Consider the following 19238-nt stretch of genomic DNA (forward strand, 5'->3'; position numbering starts at 1 on the left):
GTGTTTGTCTCCCATGGTTTTCCTTTGAAATCAACAATTTTGAGATCTAATTCATCACCTCCTGAGCACAGAAAATTCTATACATCTTTGAAATGGCACTTTCACTGTTTTGACAAGGGTATTTCCAGAAAAGCAACCAAAGAAAGAAACACACTTTCCAGCCAGTTAAACGGAAGAGCTAGGCTACAGGGAAGTGGTGCCGTTTGACTAACTCTGGTGATGCCAAGAGGCTGGATGATTTATGACTATGACCATTCCTGCCAAGGTGAGATTAAAGGGGACCCTCTCATAGAAGTATGCTACAGGGCAAGTGGAATACCTTATTTGAGTAATAGCTACTTGGATACAATTTTGGATTCTAGAGCAAGGGAATTACCAAGTTCTTTGGATTTCAAACCTTTTACATCTCAATATTTCATATAAACAGATGAGATAATCACACATATATGTTTCCTTTGGCACTTACTTTTTTTTTTTTTTTTAAATCCCGATTTGTGGTGCCAGCAATGATTCAAGGATGTGAATCCAAAATAGCTACATTTCATCAGTTTAGTCCTACATGAAATTTTAAAGTTTTCATGCTTTTTGAAGGGGCACATTCATCAAAATTAGGAACAAATATCAATATGAGCAGGAATTAATATGCTTTAAAATATTGTGTCATGAGATACAAGTTCATGCAAATAGCTTCTAAAAAATTTTGATGATGAACATATCCACTTAAACATTGGACCACTGCCCAGTTTAACTAATGGACACAAAGTAATGGATTCCCTTTATCTTCATGTTAGCCCAGAGCACAAGTCCCAACTGAGACTCATTCATTCATTTACTGATTAATTCATTATACAAATGTGTGTGGAAGCACTCTTATTCTGGGCTCCGGGACAAAGTCCTAGCCCTCACAGAGCTTACAGTCTAGAAGGGAAGACACACAGCTAAGCAAATAAGTATATTCTATGATAGCGGGTAGTCAAGGACCAGATCATGTATAGGGACTTGCTACTCAGAGTGTGGTCTGGGGACCGGCAGCATCAGCATCACCTAGGAGCTTGATGGAAGTGTAGCATCTCAAGCCCCATCCCACAACTACTCAATCAGAATCTGCATTTTAAAAAAAAGTTTTTATTTATTTATTTATGGCCATGTTGGGTCTTCATTGTGCTGTGTGGGCTTTTCGTTGTGGTGGCTTCCCTTGTTGCAGAGCACGGCCCCTAGGTGCGTGGGCTTCAGTAGTTGTGGCCCGTGGGCTCTAGAGCGCAGGCTCAGTAGTTGCGGCACATGGGCTTAGTTGCTCCGCAGCATATGGGATCTTCCCAGACCAGGGCTCAAACCCATGTCCCCTGCATTGGCAGGCGGATTCTTAACCACTGCGCCACCAGGGAAGTCCCCAGAATGTGCATTTTAACAAGTTCTCTATGTGATTATTATGCACTTTGAAGGTAGAGAAGTGCTGATATTGGACAGTTCATTCCCAATGCTGGGTGTGTATATTAGAAACACCTGGAGAGAATTAAGATTTAAGTGGTCTGGAGAGGGTTCCAGGTGGTAGCGTGTTTTACAGTCGTCCTGAGAGATTCTCATGTGTGGTTAGTTGAGAACCACTGAAGTAGGTTGTATTCTGGGTGCAAAGGGAAGCCCCTGAGGACGGGGATAAGGAAGTCACGTGACCTGATTTATATAGAGGAGGAATTCTTAATCTTATAGTAATGGCTGAGCTGCCATCTTCTACCTCTGTGTCTGATTCTGACATAACGACACCCACTCTGCAAGGTAGGGAACAGAATGTGATGTGGCCACCACACCAACCCCCAAAGTCAAACTTCATACACTTTGCTCGTTCACAGGCAGTAGATAACTCCATCTGTAGGGAGGAAACCATAAGGACATCCACATTCAAGCCAAGATCAAAGCCAGATGCAGTCACTGTCTCTCATTACATACCTGGGGACCTTTACTTCCTAGACCTCCTTTTTCTCCTTTCATACCAGCCTCTCCTCTTGGGCCCTACAACAGAGAATTAAAGCATTATTCTCTCCCTAAAAGAGAACACTAGATTATTAACTTGAATATTAAAAATGGAAATGCTAAGTCAGTAACGTAGACAGAAATTGGAAAGAGAACTTAACTCATGGTTTTGGTTCTGTCTTGATCGGTCGAGCTCTCCCTCTCTGCAAGGATATAGGGTCCAATCTAGCCCTTAAATGGTTGGGCATTTGTAGTCAAAGTGAAGAAATACTGAACAGCTGAATTTTCCAGTATTGCTTTCTAATTATCCTAAGCATGTTTGTACTCAAAATAAATGTATTTCTTATGTTAAAAAAATAATCCTTACTTATGTAAATCTGAAACTGGGATAATTAAGTGGATTTTCTATTTAATGACCACACTGAATACTGGTCATAAATAAGACATGGCACATGGTAAGATGAAATTTAGATAATTCTACTTCTGTAATATTATGTTGCCTATTAACTTTGGCTTCATATGTTATGCAGAGGAACCTTCATGCTGTGTTTGGTTTTTGCATCTCCTTTTAAATTATGTCATAAAAAAGTAAGAGTCTATAAAATGGAAGAAGAGATGTAGTATTACTTGTTTAGTATGAAGTAAAGCCAGCCAATCTATTGAAATGCTTCCCCACAATCCCAGTGGCAAATATTTCTCACTTGAAGGTAAGAAAAGTGAACATTCCTCGGCTGCCAAGTAAGACAAAGAAAAGCCATTGAGTCAGAAAGAGACAGAGGTCAGGGGCAGACTGTTTACTGCTCTGAAATCTTGGTAAAATGTGGATTAAGTTTCTCCTCTGATGTCTAAGGATATTTTGTCCAACTTCAGTGCAGCAGGCTGTTAACATATAATAGTTACTTCAATTTTTTTTAGCTACGTGAACTAAAACTTTGAAAATTGCAGGACCATTGCTTGTCCTGCATTTGCCAAAGAGCAAATTTACTTCTCAAGATTTCAAAAGTAAAAGTTTGGAGAGAAAAAAAAATGTTCTAACTTTCTTATATCTGACCTTTCTTTCATCTCAGCATTTTTGAGGACTTCCATTCCCTTCCCTTCTCATGATTATTTTAGGCTACATTTTGCTCTTTCTGGCACATGCTTCCTTTCCCCTCATGTAATCAGGGTAAGAGCCAACCATGGCTTGTTCCTTGCAAAGGAAAAAGTGCTCGAGGCAGCTCCTTGGAGAAGTGAGCTAGAAAGATGACTATAGATAACCCCGCTGAAGACCTCAGCTCTATTTGGAACAATTCTTTGCTAGGCTAGAGTCACTTTTTCTACATCACAGGCATCCAGATATATAACACTGAGCTCTTACTGTGCTAAATTGACCAAAATTTCCAGCTTTGAGGCTCAGTATTTTCCTTGGCTCGTTTCCCTAGGATACACTAGCCAGCCTAGACCCTGTCCTGGACTAGCCAGCACAGGGACCACTACCCAGCGTGTTCATTCCCTTTCCACCTCTTGACTGGGACAAAACTCAGATAAAGGAGACCAAATGCTGTACAAGTTAAGACTGTGTTGCTTCCTTACGTTATTACCCTGAAAACACTTGAAACATCTGTACTTCTGCAAGGGGGTTGGAGGTATTCTATCAAGGCTTCAGATTCTTCTTTCTGTTCTCAAAGCCTGACTAGTCTTTTTTTTTTTTTTTTTTTTAACATCTTTATTGGAGTATAATTGCTTTACAATGGTGTGTTAGTTTCTGCTATATAACAAAGTGAATGAGCTATACGTATACATATATCCCCATATCTCCTCCCTCTTGTGTCTCCCTCCCACTCTCCCTATCCCACTCCTCTAGGTGGTCACAAAGCACCAAGCTGATCTCCCTGTGCTATGCGGCTGCTTCCCACTAGTTATCTATTTTACATTTGGTAGTGTATACATGTCAATGTTTCTCTCTCACTTCATCCCAGCTTACCCTTCCCCCTCCCCGTGTCCTCAAGTCCATTCTCTACGTCTGTGTCTTTATTTCTGTCCTGCCTCTAGGTTCTTCAGAACCATTTTTTCAAAGCCTGTTTAGTCTTGATACGTACCTGAGGACCCTTAAGTCCCAGTGACCCCGCAAGTCCATCTGGGCCTGGGATGCCTGTTTTCCCCTGTGGGGAGAGAGAAATCAAACTGTTAACATCGTTTCCTGAGAAATTTTGTCTTCTTTATGTGCAAGATTCTAAATATTTTTCCAATCACAATGGCAGTGCAGAATCTTTGCAAAAAATATGAAAAATAAAGGTAAATACAAGAAGAGAAATAAAAATCTTCTATAATCTCATCAAACTGAGATAACCACAGCTAATATGTTGGTGTATTTGCTTTCATTCTTTATACACATGCATGTGCGCACACACACACACACACACACACATCCCTTCTTTTCCTATACTTGTCATATACTGTATCAAACTTGGGTGTTGGCCTGAAAAAACTTACAATTTACTCCACATTTTCTTTAAAAAATCTCCAGGCATCTTACACTGTATTTATATTCAAATAGATTGAATACCTAGGGATCAAAAGTTGAGCATTCCCTTCATATTGACCTTGAACTCTGCCACAGATAAGAATTCCAAATAAGATTAAAAAGTTTAATTTAGACTATTGGATAGCCTAAGTTTACATCTCAGTTGTTACACAGTTAGATGAGATTAAATGTCCCTCACTGATGCTTTTCCTAGAAATCATAAAGAGGAAATTTCTCAACACTTTCTCTTCCCAATCTCATTTCATTCATTTCACACCATTTTTCTGGATTCGCTCTCCATTTTGTTGCAGTCTAACCTTGAAAAAAGTGTGTGCGAGTGTGTGTGTGTGTGTGTGTGTAACATCTGTGGATGGTAAATCGGAAAATGTCTGTTTTACATTCATTCATAGTTTAACTAGGTATAAAATTCTAGATTAACAGTTATTTTTCTTCTGCACCTGCAAAACATTACTTTGTTGTTTTTTGGCATGTATTATTGTTGAACAGAAGCTTGCTGCAATCTAATTGGTTATTCCTCTCATGGGTACAAGTGTCTTTTCTCTCTGGTAGTGTTTAAGATGTTTTCTTAACATTCTGGAGTTTTACCGTGATGTGACTGTGAGTGGATTTGTTATTTATCCTCATTGTATTTTCAATCTGAGGATGTGTGGTTCCTCAATTTTGTAAAATTCTTAGTCACTGCTCTTTCAAAAATATTGCAGTTTCATGTATTTATTTATTATTTATTTATTCATGATATATTTATCACCAATATGTACAAAGGGGATATGATATGACAGTTGGTATGGTCAACTTTTGAACAAAACATTCAGATTATCTAATTTTTATTAAGGTTTTATTGTACTCTTGGTTAAAAAGGGGTTTGTGCAAATTATAAGTAAGGTTCAGAGTTAATTGAACAAAAATCTAAAAGAAAGATCACCCACTGAATTACTAGAGTTTGTATCAATACTTGAAATCCAGACAAATTTAAATTTAATGATAATTGGGCCAAGTATTGTCTCTTATCTTTAATTTTTAGAGTTTTTGATTAAAGTGCCCAAATTTTAATTTTCTTTTAAGGTTTGAATTCTTTAAATTGTAGTCTAAAAGTTTTCCAAAATTTGATTCCACAACCATTATTATCAAAAAGCAAAAGAAATTTAGGCTTGGAAGAGACTTTCCAGAGTCTTTATTCAGGCTCCTTGACTGGACACAGAATATTTATCATTTGCAGTTAAGAAAAAAAAAAATCACTGTACCTGTGGGCCTGTATGTCCCCTCTGGCCATGAACTGCCTACAATAGGAAAAAAAAAGGTAGATATCTTTAACTCTGAAAAAAATGCTTTTTTATGTTTAATTTAAATTAGTAATGGACACCTTAAGGCACTGACATTAAAAGAAAAATTCCCACATATTGCTTTAAATTATCCACTTCACCATGAAAGCAAAATGTTGCCAACTCTGAATTTCTATACTCGGGCAATAGGTAATTAAAACTATAGATAATGTAATCTATAAATACTTGTGAGAATAAACTGTGGTCAATAATTTATCCTCCACTAAACTACTACTAGAACTGGTCACAAGCACCAAAATTGGCTGATCTGAATTGTATTTCTTTTCATTTTTCCAAAGTACTATGAAGTAAGCCAGAAATCAGGAGTAGAAGTGGCCAAAAGGCAGGAAATCAGAGGAAACACTGAGATAATTAACTTTATGAACTTTATTATAGATTAATTTCAGAAGCTAACGATAGCCAAACTAATTTTATCCCCCTCTCCTTCAAGAAGCCAAATATGCTTACCTGTCAAAAATGAAAGAATCATCTTAAGCATTCAAGAGTTACTCAATTCAATATGTTAATAAAATATTCAATCAAAAAAATAGTTAGACCAAATGGATTTTTCCTACTACTCTCATATATAAGGTTAAGGTCTGAGTATATTCTAGATCAATATTTCATAAATCTGGGAATCAAGAGACAAAGATATTTTATTGTCTAACTTAGGATCTCTCAGTAAGGTTATAACATCCAGGATTTACAAAATTCAATAAATATCAGACAACATTTTCTTGATGGAAATTTGAGATATTCAGGTCAAATTTCTATGTGAGGTCAGTATTGCAGACTTTAAATTCTTCTAATCATATTTCAGTCAAAATCTATTGTTATTTAGGAAATAGACTATGTGTCTGGGGAAATGGTTGGAGGACTATTTCTTTAAAACCTGAAGAGTTATCTTGAGATGAAAGTCTAAACCTCCCTATCAGAGGGATGAAGAGCAGCTCTCTCTACTCTTTTCACACAAAGGTTTACCTTTTCTGGTTCAATTCACTGCAGTTTCATTCAGAGAAATATATACCCAAGATCTACTATCCACAAAGCATGTAGGATGGGAACCATAGGAGCATAAATATGACACACAGTTCTTGACCTCAGAGGACCCTCACTCTCTGGGTTAGTGGGGAGGAGAAAAATATTACAAATATTTATGAGGCAGAATATGTCAAACACCATAAGAAAGGGGAAGACAGAATTATGGGTTTCTCCCAATCGAAAAATGGGCAGAAGACCTAAATAGACATTTCTCCAAAGAAGACATCCAGATGGCCAACAGGCACATGAAAAGATGCTCAACATTGCTAATTATTAGAGAATGCAAATCAAAATTACAATGGGGTACCACCTAACACTGGTCAGAAAGGCCATCATTAAAAAATCTACAAATAACAAATGCTGGAGAGGGTGTGAAGAAAAGGGTACCATCCTACACTGTTGGTGGGAATGTAAATTGGTGCAGCCACTATGGAGAGGTTTCTCAAAAAACTAAAAATAGAGTTGTCATATGATCCAGCAATCCCACTCCTGGGCATATATCCAGACAAAACTATAATTCAAAAAGATACATGCACCCCTAAGTTCATAATAGCCAAGACATGGAAGCAACCTAAATGTCTATCAACAGATGAATGAATAAAGAAGCTGTAGCACATATATATGATGGAATATTACTCAGCCATAAAAAAGAATGAAATAATGCCATTTTCAGCAACATGGATGGACCTAGATATTATCATACTAAGTAAAGTAAGTCAGAAAGAGAAAGACAAATACCATATGATATCACATGTGGAATCTAAAATTGGAGACAAATGAACATATCTATGAAACAAGCAGACTCACAGACAGAGAGAACAGACTTGTGGTTGCCAAGAGGGAGGGCAGGTGGGGGAAGGATGGATTGGAAGTTTGGGATTAGCAGATGCAAACTATTATATATCGAATTGATAGACAACAAGGTCCTATTGTATAGCATGGGGAACTATATTCAATATCCTGTTATAAACCATAAGGAAAAAGACCATATATATATATATATATATATGTATATATATATATCTGAATCACTTTTCTGCACAGCAGAAATTAACATAACATTGTAAATCAACTATACTTCAATAAAATAAATTAAAAAACAAAGAAATATGTGTTTCAAAAAAAGCAATCATATCCACTTGGTCAAATCAGGAAAATCTTCCTAGAGAAAGAGATTTTTGAGATGGGTTTCACAGGATGTGTAGGAGTTTTACAGGTAGAGAATGAAAGAAGTCTTTCTAACAGAGACTACAGCCTAAGTAATGAAGTAGAGGCTGGAAACTAGGAAGAGTATTTGATAGTCTGGGTCAAAGGTGAGAGAAAAGGGGAGTAACAGGGTTACTAGGCTGAAAATAGTAGGCTGAAGGGTTCATACTCCATTTAACAGAAACCATGGGGCTTCTTGGAGCAGGAAGTGTATGTGCTTAGACTTGGGCTTTAGGTGGATACATCCAGTTGTGGTAGGAGAAACTGAATGCAACCCTATATTCTGGCAAAGTAAGGGATATGGAACTTGTTTTTACGTCCAAAATCTTTCTCTGGTTCACTGTCACAGTGTTTGAAACACTATCAATAAATGTTTGTTCTCTGTGTCTTTCACTTGTATTTAATAAAAGAAAAAACAAAACAAAGAACTGGGAATGTGAGGTGGTAATATTTCTTGACAGTAAGAGATATAAAATTCTCAAAGAGGAAAGAATGATTATTAAAAAAATTTAAAAATTAGGAGGTTAGGGTATGTTTGTGATACATATTTTAACTTATGATAATGTTTAGACATTGACTCCCTGCAATGAAAGATGAGGATGTAGTATTTTGGAACTTTCCCCATACCTTTTCCCGCTTTTCTATTTGCATATGGTTTTTAGATGGTCAAATGTATAACATTTACATATCGTCCTGTAATCATTATTTCTATGGTTTAGTCTTATTTCTACACAAAGGATCATGGGGGTTATATTGCTTGAGTTTTTGAAGGCTGGATCATATTGATTACTTATATGCTTAAAGGACATCTTGGGTAGGTATAAAGATCTTGGACCACCTTATTTCCATCAGAACTCTGTAGCCATTGTACTGCTCCCTATTGGCCCTGAATGTTGAGAAGGCTGAAGACAGACTGAGTTTTCTATCTTTATTGCTTGGAAATTCTCGATTCTTCTTTTCCATAATAAGTTTGGGAATTTCACTGCAATGTGTCTCAGTGCTGATATTTTTATATCAGTGTTTTTTTCTGAGTCAGAGTATGCCTTTTCTTTCTGCATATTTGAGTCTTTGTTTCAAGAAGTTATCTTTTATATTACATTTGGTGTGTTTAATTTAATAACGCAAATTGTACATTTATTGGCTCTCCATTGTCAATATTCCATCTCTAGCACTGCTTTTGTGGCTTCCTGATTACCATATGCCTGGATATATTTTCAGTCATCCTTGTGCTAATTTTTTGTTGCTTCTAATATATCATAGTTCTACATGTATTTCCTTTTCCATTGCTCCCCAAGCACTACCAGTTTGCTTTCTTCACTTTCTATTGTCTTGTCAGATCTTTAGACTCTTAGAGCAATCATTTGTCTTAATTTTTTTGGAGAACTATTTGCCAGAGTTATTCTTCTTTTTCCTTGAATACTTCCTTTTCTAATTAGGGTTTATCTGTCCTTTGCTCATGTAGTTTTCCTCCTCTTCTCTTGCAATTTCTATGCATAGGTCCAGATTAATAATCATCCAATTAATTCATAATAAAGCCTATTAATATTTCTGATTATTAATCACTTTTGAATAGGGCCACCCAATTACTGAATAACTGTATGGGGTGTAGCCAGACTTGTGACAGTAAACTTGATATAGATATGTTGTTTCAAACACTTTGTCATTGTGAATTATTTCTTTTACTTATGGATACCTCTTCCTTCAAATTTTGGACTTTAAGAGACATGAACTCACACCAAGCCCCTTAAGTCATAGTTTCTTTGAGTTGTAACCATCACTGTTTCTTCTGTCTTTGCAGCCCCCCTGGCCTAGGCTACTAAGTTGTAATTTTAAAAATGGAATAGTCTTCAGTTTCTCATTATTTCTGCCTCCTCTGATAAACCGTATTTGTATCAGTATATTCCCATATTTTCTCAAAATCTACAGTACCCCTGGATTTTGTTCATCAGCTTTTTCAGGACTAGAGCAGCTACTTTTAGATACATCTGATCCCTGATTCAGGTTTGAGTTGGTATGCGTCAGCTTCCAAAGCCTGCCTTATTAGGATCCAGATTTTAAAACAGTTGGCCAAACATGAAAAGATGCTCAACATCATTAATCATTAGAGAAAGTCAAATCAAAACTACAATGATGTATCACTTCACACAGGCCAGAATGGCCATCATTAAAAAGTCTACAAATAACAAATGCTAAAGAGGGTGTGGAGAAAAGGGAACCCTCCTACACTGTTGGTGGGAATGTAAGTTGGTGCAGCCACTATGGAGAACAGTATGGAGGTTCCTCAGAAAATTAGAAATATAGTTGCCATATATGATCCAGCAATCCCACTCCCGGGCATATATCCAGACAAAAGAAAAGACACATGCACCTCTATGTTCATAGCAGCACCGTTCATAATAGCCAAGACATGGAAGCAACCTAAACACCCATCGACAGATGAATGGATAAAGAAGATGTGGTATATATTTACAATGGAATATTACTCAGTCATAAAAAAAAAAATGAAGTAATGCCATTTGCAGCTACATGGATGGACCTAGAGATTATCATATTAAGTAAAGTAAATCAGAAAGAGAAAAATACCATAGGGTATCACTTATATGTGGAATCTAAAATAGGACATAAATGAACTTATCTATGAAACAGAAACAGACTCAGACATAGAGAATAGACTTGTGATTGCTAAGGGGGAGGTTGGGTGGGGAAGGAATGGATTGGGAGTTCGGGGTTAGCAGATGAAAACTATTATATATAGAATGGGTAAACAACAAGGTGCTAATGTATAGCACAGGGGACTATATTCAATATCCTGTAATAAACCATAATGGAAAAGAATATGAAAAAGAATGTGTATATATGTATAACTGAATCACTTTGCTGTACAGCAGAAATTAACACAACATTGTAAGTCAACTATATTTCAATAAAATAAAGTAAAATAAAACCTCTAAAAAATAAAACAAAATAAAATAGTTGGCCAATACCATCATCGTGCGTGGCTTGAAGCTGTGGTCATTCTTTGTTAATTTATTTTAAATTTCTTTTGTTGTTTTTGGTGAGTTGCACAGAAGGGGAGTAGTATTAAAAAACCCCTTGACTGTGCCATCTTTAGCTGGAATTCTACTTTTACTCAATGACACTGTTGAATCTATAACCCAAGAATGGGCCATATTTCTCAGGAGTTGTGTGATTTAAATAATACATGGTGATACTGCCTTAGCCTGTAGAGAGATTATAGCCTCTATGAAACAAGAAAAGTACATCTCCCATGCCAGGATTTTTTGGATGATATTCTTTAAGTTCAAAATATTTTCCTGGGGTATGTAAACTGGCTACACCCTTTCAGAAAGTAAAATAAATAGCAAATGTATTTTTTAAATCTTTAGATGCATTAAAAAGGGCTTTCCCAACAATTAAATTCTACACGTTTTAAACATAATCCCTGTTCTTATTTCCATTTTCTCTGCCTTGCAAAGAAGAAGAGTGTGTTCCAAGACATACAAATATTTTCCTGATGGAGTATAATAGCTGGTTCTATGAACTTCTGCTTTGAAAATACAATGCATAATAAATGAAATGTATTAAACTACTCTTTATTTGTGCTCAATTTTAAAACATTATACATATATATATATTTATATTTTGGGAGGGGTGGAGGAAGTTGGAAAAGGCTGGATAACTAAATAAAGAATGGAAAGAAAATGTTGCACAATGAGAAGAGACAGGTCTAATTTAGAACCCAATGCAGGCATTTAAGTATATTTTATTAAAGTTATCTCTTCTTAATGGATAAAGATTTTCTTTTATAATGTCAGTACTTTTCCAAGAAGTCAAGCACAGAATCTTTTTAAAAAAGTACTTAGTGAAAAAAGTAACAACAAATGAAAAAGACCCCAAAAGGTTTCATAAGCAAGTGACTTAATTTTGCTGTCAGATATATTTTTATAGGCGTACATTACATATAATCTTTTTAGCAGTATGGAGGTTCCTCAAAAAATTTAAACATAGAACTACCATACCATCCAGAAATTCCATTTCTGGGTACTTATCCAAAGAAACAAAAACACTAACTCAAAAAGATATACCCCCACGTTCATTGCAGCATTATTTACAATAGCCAAGACATGGAAGCAACCTAGGTCTCCACTGATGTATGAATGAATAAAGAAAATGTGATACACACAAACACACACACACACACACACACACACACACACACAATGGAATATTATTCAGCCATTAAAAAGATGAAAATCTTGCCATTTGTGACAACATAGATGGACCTTGAAGGCATTATGCTAAGTGAAATAAGTCAGAGAAAGACAAATACCCTATGAGCTCACTTATATGTGGAATCTTAAAAATCCCAAAAAACCCAAAAAACCAAACTCATAGATACAGAGACTAGATTAGTGGTTGTCAGAGGTGAGGGATGGGGGTGGGGGTGAAATGGGTGGAGGGGGTCAAAAGGTATAAACTTCCAGTTATAAAATAAATGTCATGGGATGGAATATACAGCATGGCAACTATAGTTAATAATGCTATATTGTATATTTAAAAGTTGCTAAGAGAGTAGATCTTAAAAGGTTTTCATCACAAGAAAAAAAATTCATAACTACGTGTGGTGATGGATGTTGACCAGACTTACTAGCTGAATGGTGGTCATCTTGTAATATATACATATATGGAATCATTATGTTGTACATCTGAAACTAATACAATATTATCTATCAATTATATCTCAGTAAACTATATATATTTTAAAATTTAGCACAAATAAAAACCAGTTTAATATATTGCATTTATTATGCATTCTATTTTCTGAGCAGGAGCTCACAGAACCATATATTGTAGTCCATCCAAGAAAATATTTTTATATCTTGGAACACACTTTGCGAGGCAGAGAAAATGGAAGTAAGAACAGAGGACTCACACCAGGACTGACTGTTCTAAGCAGTCATAACATTGGGCAGAGGAATGGAGTCTTGGACTTTAAGCCTCAGCTGGCCTAGTGAATAGGCCAGACTTTGACCACTCTTCCCCTAGTTGGCTGCTCTTGTGTTCTCTTTGCCCAGCTCTTTCCTCTGATTGGTAACTTCCCCTGCAGCCAGCACCTTCCTGCCTCAGCTTCAGGGCCCTTCCGGAGTCCTTTGCCAGCTCCGTCCCAAGTCAGTTTCCCTAAGGTAGCGAGTCCCAGCGGAACCATCCTGCCCACTCCCACCATCAGCCATTTCATCCCAATACAGGCTCCTCTGCAGTGGGCTGACTTGTCTATGGGGGTTCTTACTGTCTTTTTTCTGGAGCCTGGGGTTCCAGGGGGGCCTGGCCAGCCTCTTCTTCCCTGTCAAAGGAACAGACAGATGTATGACAATAATGACACAACATTGACATGTGCGCTCCAACATTGGCTTGTTGTGCTCCTGGGAGGGTGGATGGGGACACACCAATTAGAGTTGTCCTCCCTATGGGATGTGGCCTTAATCCACTGGTCACAAATCATATCTCTCTGTGGGTATGACTTCATCTATTCATCACCACTGTCTAACTTGTGTTTGGGCTATAAGTTAGAGTATTTAAATCAAACTGTCCCCACTGTGTTGCCACAGAGTGGATAATTGAAGCATCCGTGTGTCAGGGATGGCTACAACTCGTTTGGATTTCTACCTTTGGACTCCTTGCTCTGTCTGGCTAACCTGTGTAGATTAACACCCTAACGTGAGGAAAATCTCACAATACACACAAGTCTTCCCAAGGTAGAAAAGGGGGGAATGATTATGAGTCTATAACAAGACTTACATTTATCACTTAATAAAAATGGCAGGTAACATTTACTGAAGGTTTATGATGTGGCAGGGTCTGTCATTGAATTCCCACCATCCCCTTCAAAAGTAGGCTATTTGTCCTATTTTGAAGATGAGAAAATTGAGGTTTACAGAGAGTACCTTGAGGTCACAGAGCTGGTAAGGAACAGAGCATGAAATATGGCCTAGGCCTTTTCCCAAAGCAAAGATCTTTCCACCATATCAGACCTCTCCCACAGGTGGAGTCACCAAAGAACTTCCTTACCAAGAAGATCCAGAGACACACATTTTCCAGATAATTATTTTTTAAAATTCTGAAAAATCTCATATTTCATGAGATTAATAGATCTACCAGATCTTGTTCTTGTTCTTTTTTTTTAAAGATTTAATTTTATTTATTTTTGGCTGTGTTGGGTCTTTGTTGCTGTGCGTGCGCTTTCTCTAGTTGTGGCGTGGGAGGTTACTCTTCGTTGCGGTGCACAGGCTTCTCCTTGTGGTGGCTTCTCTTGTTGTGGAGCATGGGCTCTAGGCACATGGGCTTCAGTACTTGTGGCTCACAGGCTTCAGTACTTGTGGCTCGCGGGGTCTAGAGTGCAGGCTCAATAGTTGTGGTGCACGGGCTTAGTTGCTTCACAGCACATGGGATCTTCCCAGGCCAGGGATTGAACCCGTGTTCCCTGCATTGGCAGGCAGATTCTTATCCACTGTGCCACCAGGGAAGTCCTGATCTTGTTCTTTTTTTATCATGTACTATGTATAACATGACATCTTTTTAGGCTATGTGTCCTCTGGATCCTGGGAAGGCCAACAACTTTTTTGCTAGTGCTTTCTATCAGCTACCTTACATTTTAAGTTAGAGTTTAGGTGTTTGCATTCATACATTGAGACCTCAGGGGTATGGCTTGGTGAAGAAAGTCACCCCAAATTCAGAAGGGAATGTGTCTTAAATCTCAGGGTAGTAGATAAGGAGGAATAAAAGATCATTCTGCTCCTAAAAATAGTTTTTCTGTATCAAGTATATTCACTCTGATTCCAAATTCTTTATATGCATTTCATATTCTACCACTAAAACTCTGAGCCCCACAGTTGTCACATCATTACATGTTTACTTCCAAAAGCCCACACAGTTACCTGTCTTCCGTGTTCTCCTTTCAAGCCCTTGGGTCCTTCTATGCCATTGTCAAATCCAGGAACTCCCTAAAAAATAGAAAATAAAGAGCAAAATTGATAGGCTTTGAAATTTTTTCCTTAAAAATGTAATTTGTGTGTAATACACCTGGTCACCCCCAAAAAAGGTGACAAGAGAAGGTCAACCCATTTGAAAGCAGAAATAAGCTAAATTATAAATGGTTTTCAAATGTTTTCTTTTCCTCCCATGCTTTGCATTATCAGAGGAGAGAGAAGACCTAAGATGAGTGTGTGGGGTTGAAGTGAGAGCTCATGATGGAAGGCAGAGCCAAGGGAAGCAACGGTGACATGACTTGTGTTTAGATATTTCTTTCTTGCTACTACCATCTTTCTCTTAACTTCTGGTCTTCTTTCTTGGGGCCTCGGCAAGTTTATACTCGAGGGTTGGTAGATTTTACTCTCCCCAGCCCTTGGGAGAAGGCAAAGATTTTTTTGTTTTGTTTTGTTTTTATTGAAGTATAGTTGATTTACAATGGTGTGTTAGTTTCAGGTGTACAGCAAAGTGATTCAGTTATATATACATACATATCTATTCTTTTTCAGATTCTTTTCCCTTATAGATTATTACAAAATATTGAGTAGAGTTCTCTGTGCTATACAGTAGGTCTTTGTTGGTTATCTATTTTATATATAGTGGTGTATATATGTTAATCCTAAACTCTTAATATGTCCGTCCCCCACCTTTCTCCTTTGGTAGCCATAAGTTTGTTTTCTATGTCTGTGGGTCAAATGTAACTAAATTCATTTGTATCATTTTTTTTTAAGATTCCACATATAAGTGATATCATATGATATTTGTCTTTCTCTTTCTGACTTACTTCACTTAGTATGATAATCTCTAGGTCCATCCATTTTGCTGCAAATGGCATTATTTTATTCTTTTTTGTGGCTGAGTAATATTGAAGGCAAAGGTCTGTAACAGGTTCCACCACAAGAACAAGAGGACCCTGAACAGCGCTGAGGACTGTACCAGCCACCCACTCTGTCTTTCTCCTCCTGGGTCCTTGGCTGCCTTCTAACCCCATTTGCTCATTCCTACTTTTCTGGTTTTCAGAAAATCCTGGAATCTTGAGTTTTTCTCAATATTTATAGAAATGTTCCAGCAGGAACTCGTTGAAAACAGGCACACATTATGGGATGTTATCCTTGGCAGGCCAAACTGAAAGCTTTCTATCTTGGGTAGTTAGGACCACAAACAGAGCAGCCATGATGTCTGGACGATCAATTGAGCCAGTCAACTCGTCAAAGCTCTAGTAAATGGAGAGAGAATGGCAATTATCCAGTCCTGCTGAGAGCCAGCCGCCTGGCTGTTTGGCTGATAGCAGACTAGATGACCTTCATCAATCAATAAGTAATTTGAGATCACCAACAGGGACACAGCATCATTCCAGATATTCAGAAGCTTTTTAAACAAGCAGTTTCTACACTCACAGAGCTTATAGGCTAACTGAGTGAAAAAGATGGGCTTAGAATTTACTTTATAACTGATAGCACTAAAACTTACATGAATAATTATTTCTCTCCCCCACATACCAAAGCCAAAGATTATTTTCTTATGTCTTCTGTTTTGCTCTTAAGTTTAAATATTTGTTAAGTTTTCCAGGCAGGTATACCTAAATTACAATATTAGAGACTTGTATTTTCATGAGAAAAGTGAGGAAGAAAAAGGGAGGTAAAGTCCAAAATTTTCTTTCACTGGGTGTATACACTTCTTATTACTATAGTCCAACTCTGCACTATTTAATTGAAGAGATGACATAAAAAAGCATATAGCAGCACATTGTACAGAACAGAATGTCTCACTTTCTATATGGACCAGCTGTGTGGTCAGTCTGAATATGATCTGGCCAATTTTATGAAATTGGACAAAAGAGCATCATCTAATACAAATTTATGATTAAACACGAGCTTCTAATAATAATATGCTTTAGAATTATGAACCTTACTAAGCTCTGTAGCTCAGACAAATGAGCTAGCTCAGTTTTTCCCCCAAATTACATGAGATTTAACCATACCAATGCTTTCTTAGGTCAGCTCCCAAGGTGATAGAAATAAAAGCAAAAATAAACAAATGGGACCTAATCAAACTTATAAGCTTTTGCACAGCAAAGGAAACTATTGACAAAATGAGAAGAAAACCTACGGACTGGGAGAAAATATTTGCAAATGATGCAACTGACAAGGGCTTAATTTCCAAAATATACCAACAACTCATACAACTCAATAACAAAGAAACAAACAACCCAATCAGGAAATGGGCAGAAGACCTAAATAGACATTTCTCCAAAGAAGACATACAGATGGCCAACAGGCACATGAAAAGATGTTCAACATTTCTAATTATTAGAGAAATGCAAATCAAAAATACAATGAGGTACCACGTCACACTGGTCAGAATGACCATCATTAAAAAGTCTACAGATAACAAATGCTGGAGAGGGTGTGGAGAAAAGGGAACCCTCCTACACTGTTGGTGGGAATGTAAATTGGCGCAGCCACTATGGAGAACAGTGTGGAGGCTCCACAGAAACTAAAAATACAGTTGCCATGTGATCCTGAAATCCCACTCCTGGGCATAAATCAGGCATAATTCAAAAAGATACATGCACCCCAATGTTCATTGTGGCACTCTTTATAATAGCCCAGACATGGAAGTAACCTAAATGTCTATCGACAGATGAATGGATAAAGAAGATGTAGTATATATATACACAATGGAATAACCACTCAGTCATAAAAGAGAATGAAATAATGCCATTTGCAGCAACATGGATAGACCTAGAGGTTATCATACTAAGTAAGTCAGAAAGAAAAAGACAAATACCATATGATATCACTTATATGTGGAATCTAAAATATGATACAAATGAACTTATCTACAAAACAGAAACAGACTCACAGACATAGAGAACAGACTTGTGCTTGCCAAGTGGCGGGGGGGGCGGTGCTGGGGGAGGGATGGATTGGGAGTTTGGGATTAGCAGATGCAGACTATTATATATAGAATGGATAAACAACAGGTTTCTACTGTATACCACAGGGAACTATATTCAATATCCTGTGACAAACCATAATGGAAAAGAATATAAAAAATAATGTGTGTGTATATATATATAGATAGATAGATAGATAGACAGATAGATAAAATAATATATATATAAAAATCACTTTTCTGTACAGCAGAAAGTAACACATTATAAATCAACTATAATTCAATAAAATAAATTTTAAAAATAAATTTAAAAATTTAGGTCAAAATGGGAAATTTCAAACAAACAAACTAGCTTTTACGTGATCAAAAATTCTCTCTGAATAAGCACAGATTTTCAGGAATTTGTGCCATTTGTGTGTGTTCTATTTATTCTATCAGCCTTGTTGTCCCCAATTTTTTTCCACAATGGTAACCCACCAAAAAACACACAGAAAAAAGCACAGATTCATCCTTGATTTGAGATGTATATTCCCAAGTGTCTGGGAAGAGTTATTATGTATTGAAAAACCATCTGAAGTCAGTATATAGTGACAACACATCACAGGAAAGATCCAGTGGGTTGAATTTTCAGCCATCTCAAAGTCATAGAACACCTCTTTAGATAAAAATACTTTTACATTATTCAGATTCTTTTAAAGGCGTTACACAATCATCCAGACAATTAGGGGGAATTCTGATTAAAGTGAATTACAATTTTATGGCAATACTCCAAGTGAATTTTTAGCCATCATATACCAATGACTGAAATGTCTTTGTGTTTGAACTACTATTTCTAAATTATCCTTATTTGTGGATAGATTTTTGTTTCTGATTAGACACTTTGAAGTTGTTTGAAACTCTCAGGTCACCAGATTATTATCAGATGTCACTTAGTAAACAATGTTGTCTTCAAGTGTAAATTCCTCTGCTTTTTAAATAAAGTTATCTTCAATGCTTTCATAAGATTTATATTTGTCAATATATATTGTACCAAATTCTTTCTCTGATCAACCCACTGTATACTGGAGGAGGAGTTATTAAAGACAAAGTCCTGTGACATTCCCAGTTGCCTTACATCCTTATCAGCACTTGGTATTGTCAGTTTTATAAATTTTAGGCTTTCTGATGAGTGTGGTACACTGCTCTGGTACATTGATGGTGAGAGTGTAAATTAGTACAAAATTTTTGGAAAACTGTTTGGCTGTAAAGAAGCTGAATAT

The 19238-nt window shown here is 36.8% G+C and overlaps 1 protein-coding gene across 1 annotated transcript in view; it reads right to left on the reverse strand.

Moving 5' to 3' along the window:
• COL6A6 (collagen type VI alpha 6 chain) overlaps nt 1–19238 on the reverse strand; it is a 160291-nt gene that overhangs the window by 53763 nt on the left and 87290 nt on the right. Inside the window, exons 19-23 of the mRNA XM_061194691.1 lie at nt 14991–15056; nt 13346–13399; nt 5734–5769; nt 4047–4109; nt 1945–2007 (exon numbers count right to left, since the gene is read on the reverse strand). Coding sequence (XP_061050674.1) covers nt 1945–2007; nt 4047–4109; nt 5734–5769; nt 13346–13399; nt 14991–15056 — 282 coding nt within the window. The remainder of the gene's footprint in view (nt 1–1944; nt 2008–4046; nt 4110–5733; nt 5770–13345; nt 13400–14990; nt 15057–19238) is intronic.

This window comes from Eubalaena glacialis, chromosome 6, assembly GCF_028564815.1.
Source record: "Eubalaena glacialis isolate mEubGla1 chromosome 6, mEubGla1.1.hap2.+ XY, whole genome shotgun sequence".
Lineage (NCBI taxonomy): Eukaryota > Metazoa > Chordata > Mammalia > Artiodactyla > Balaenidae > Eubalaena > Eubalaena glacialis.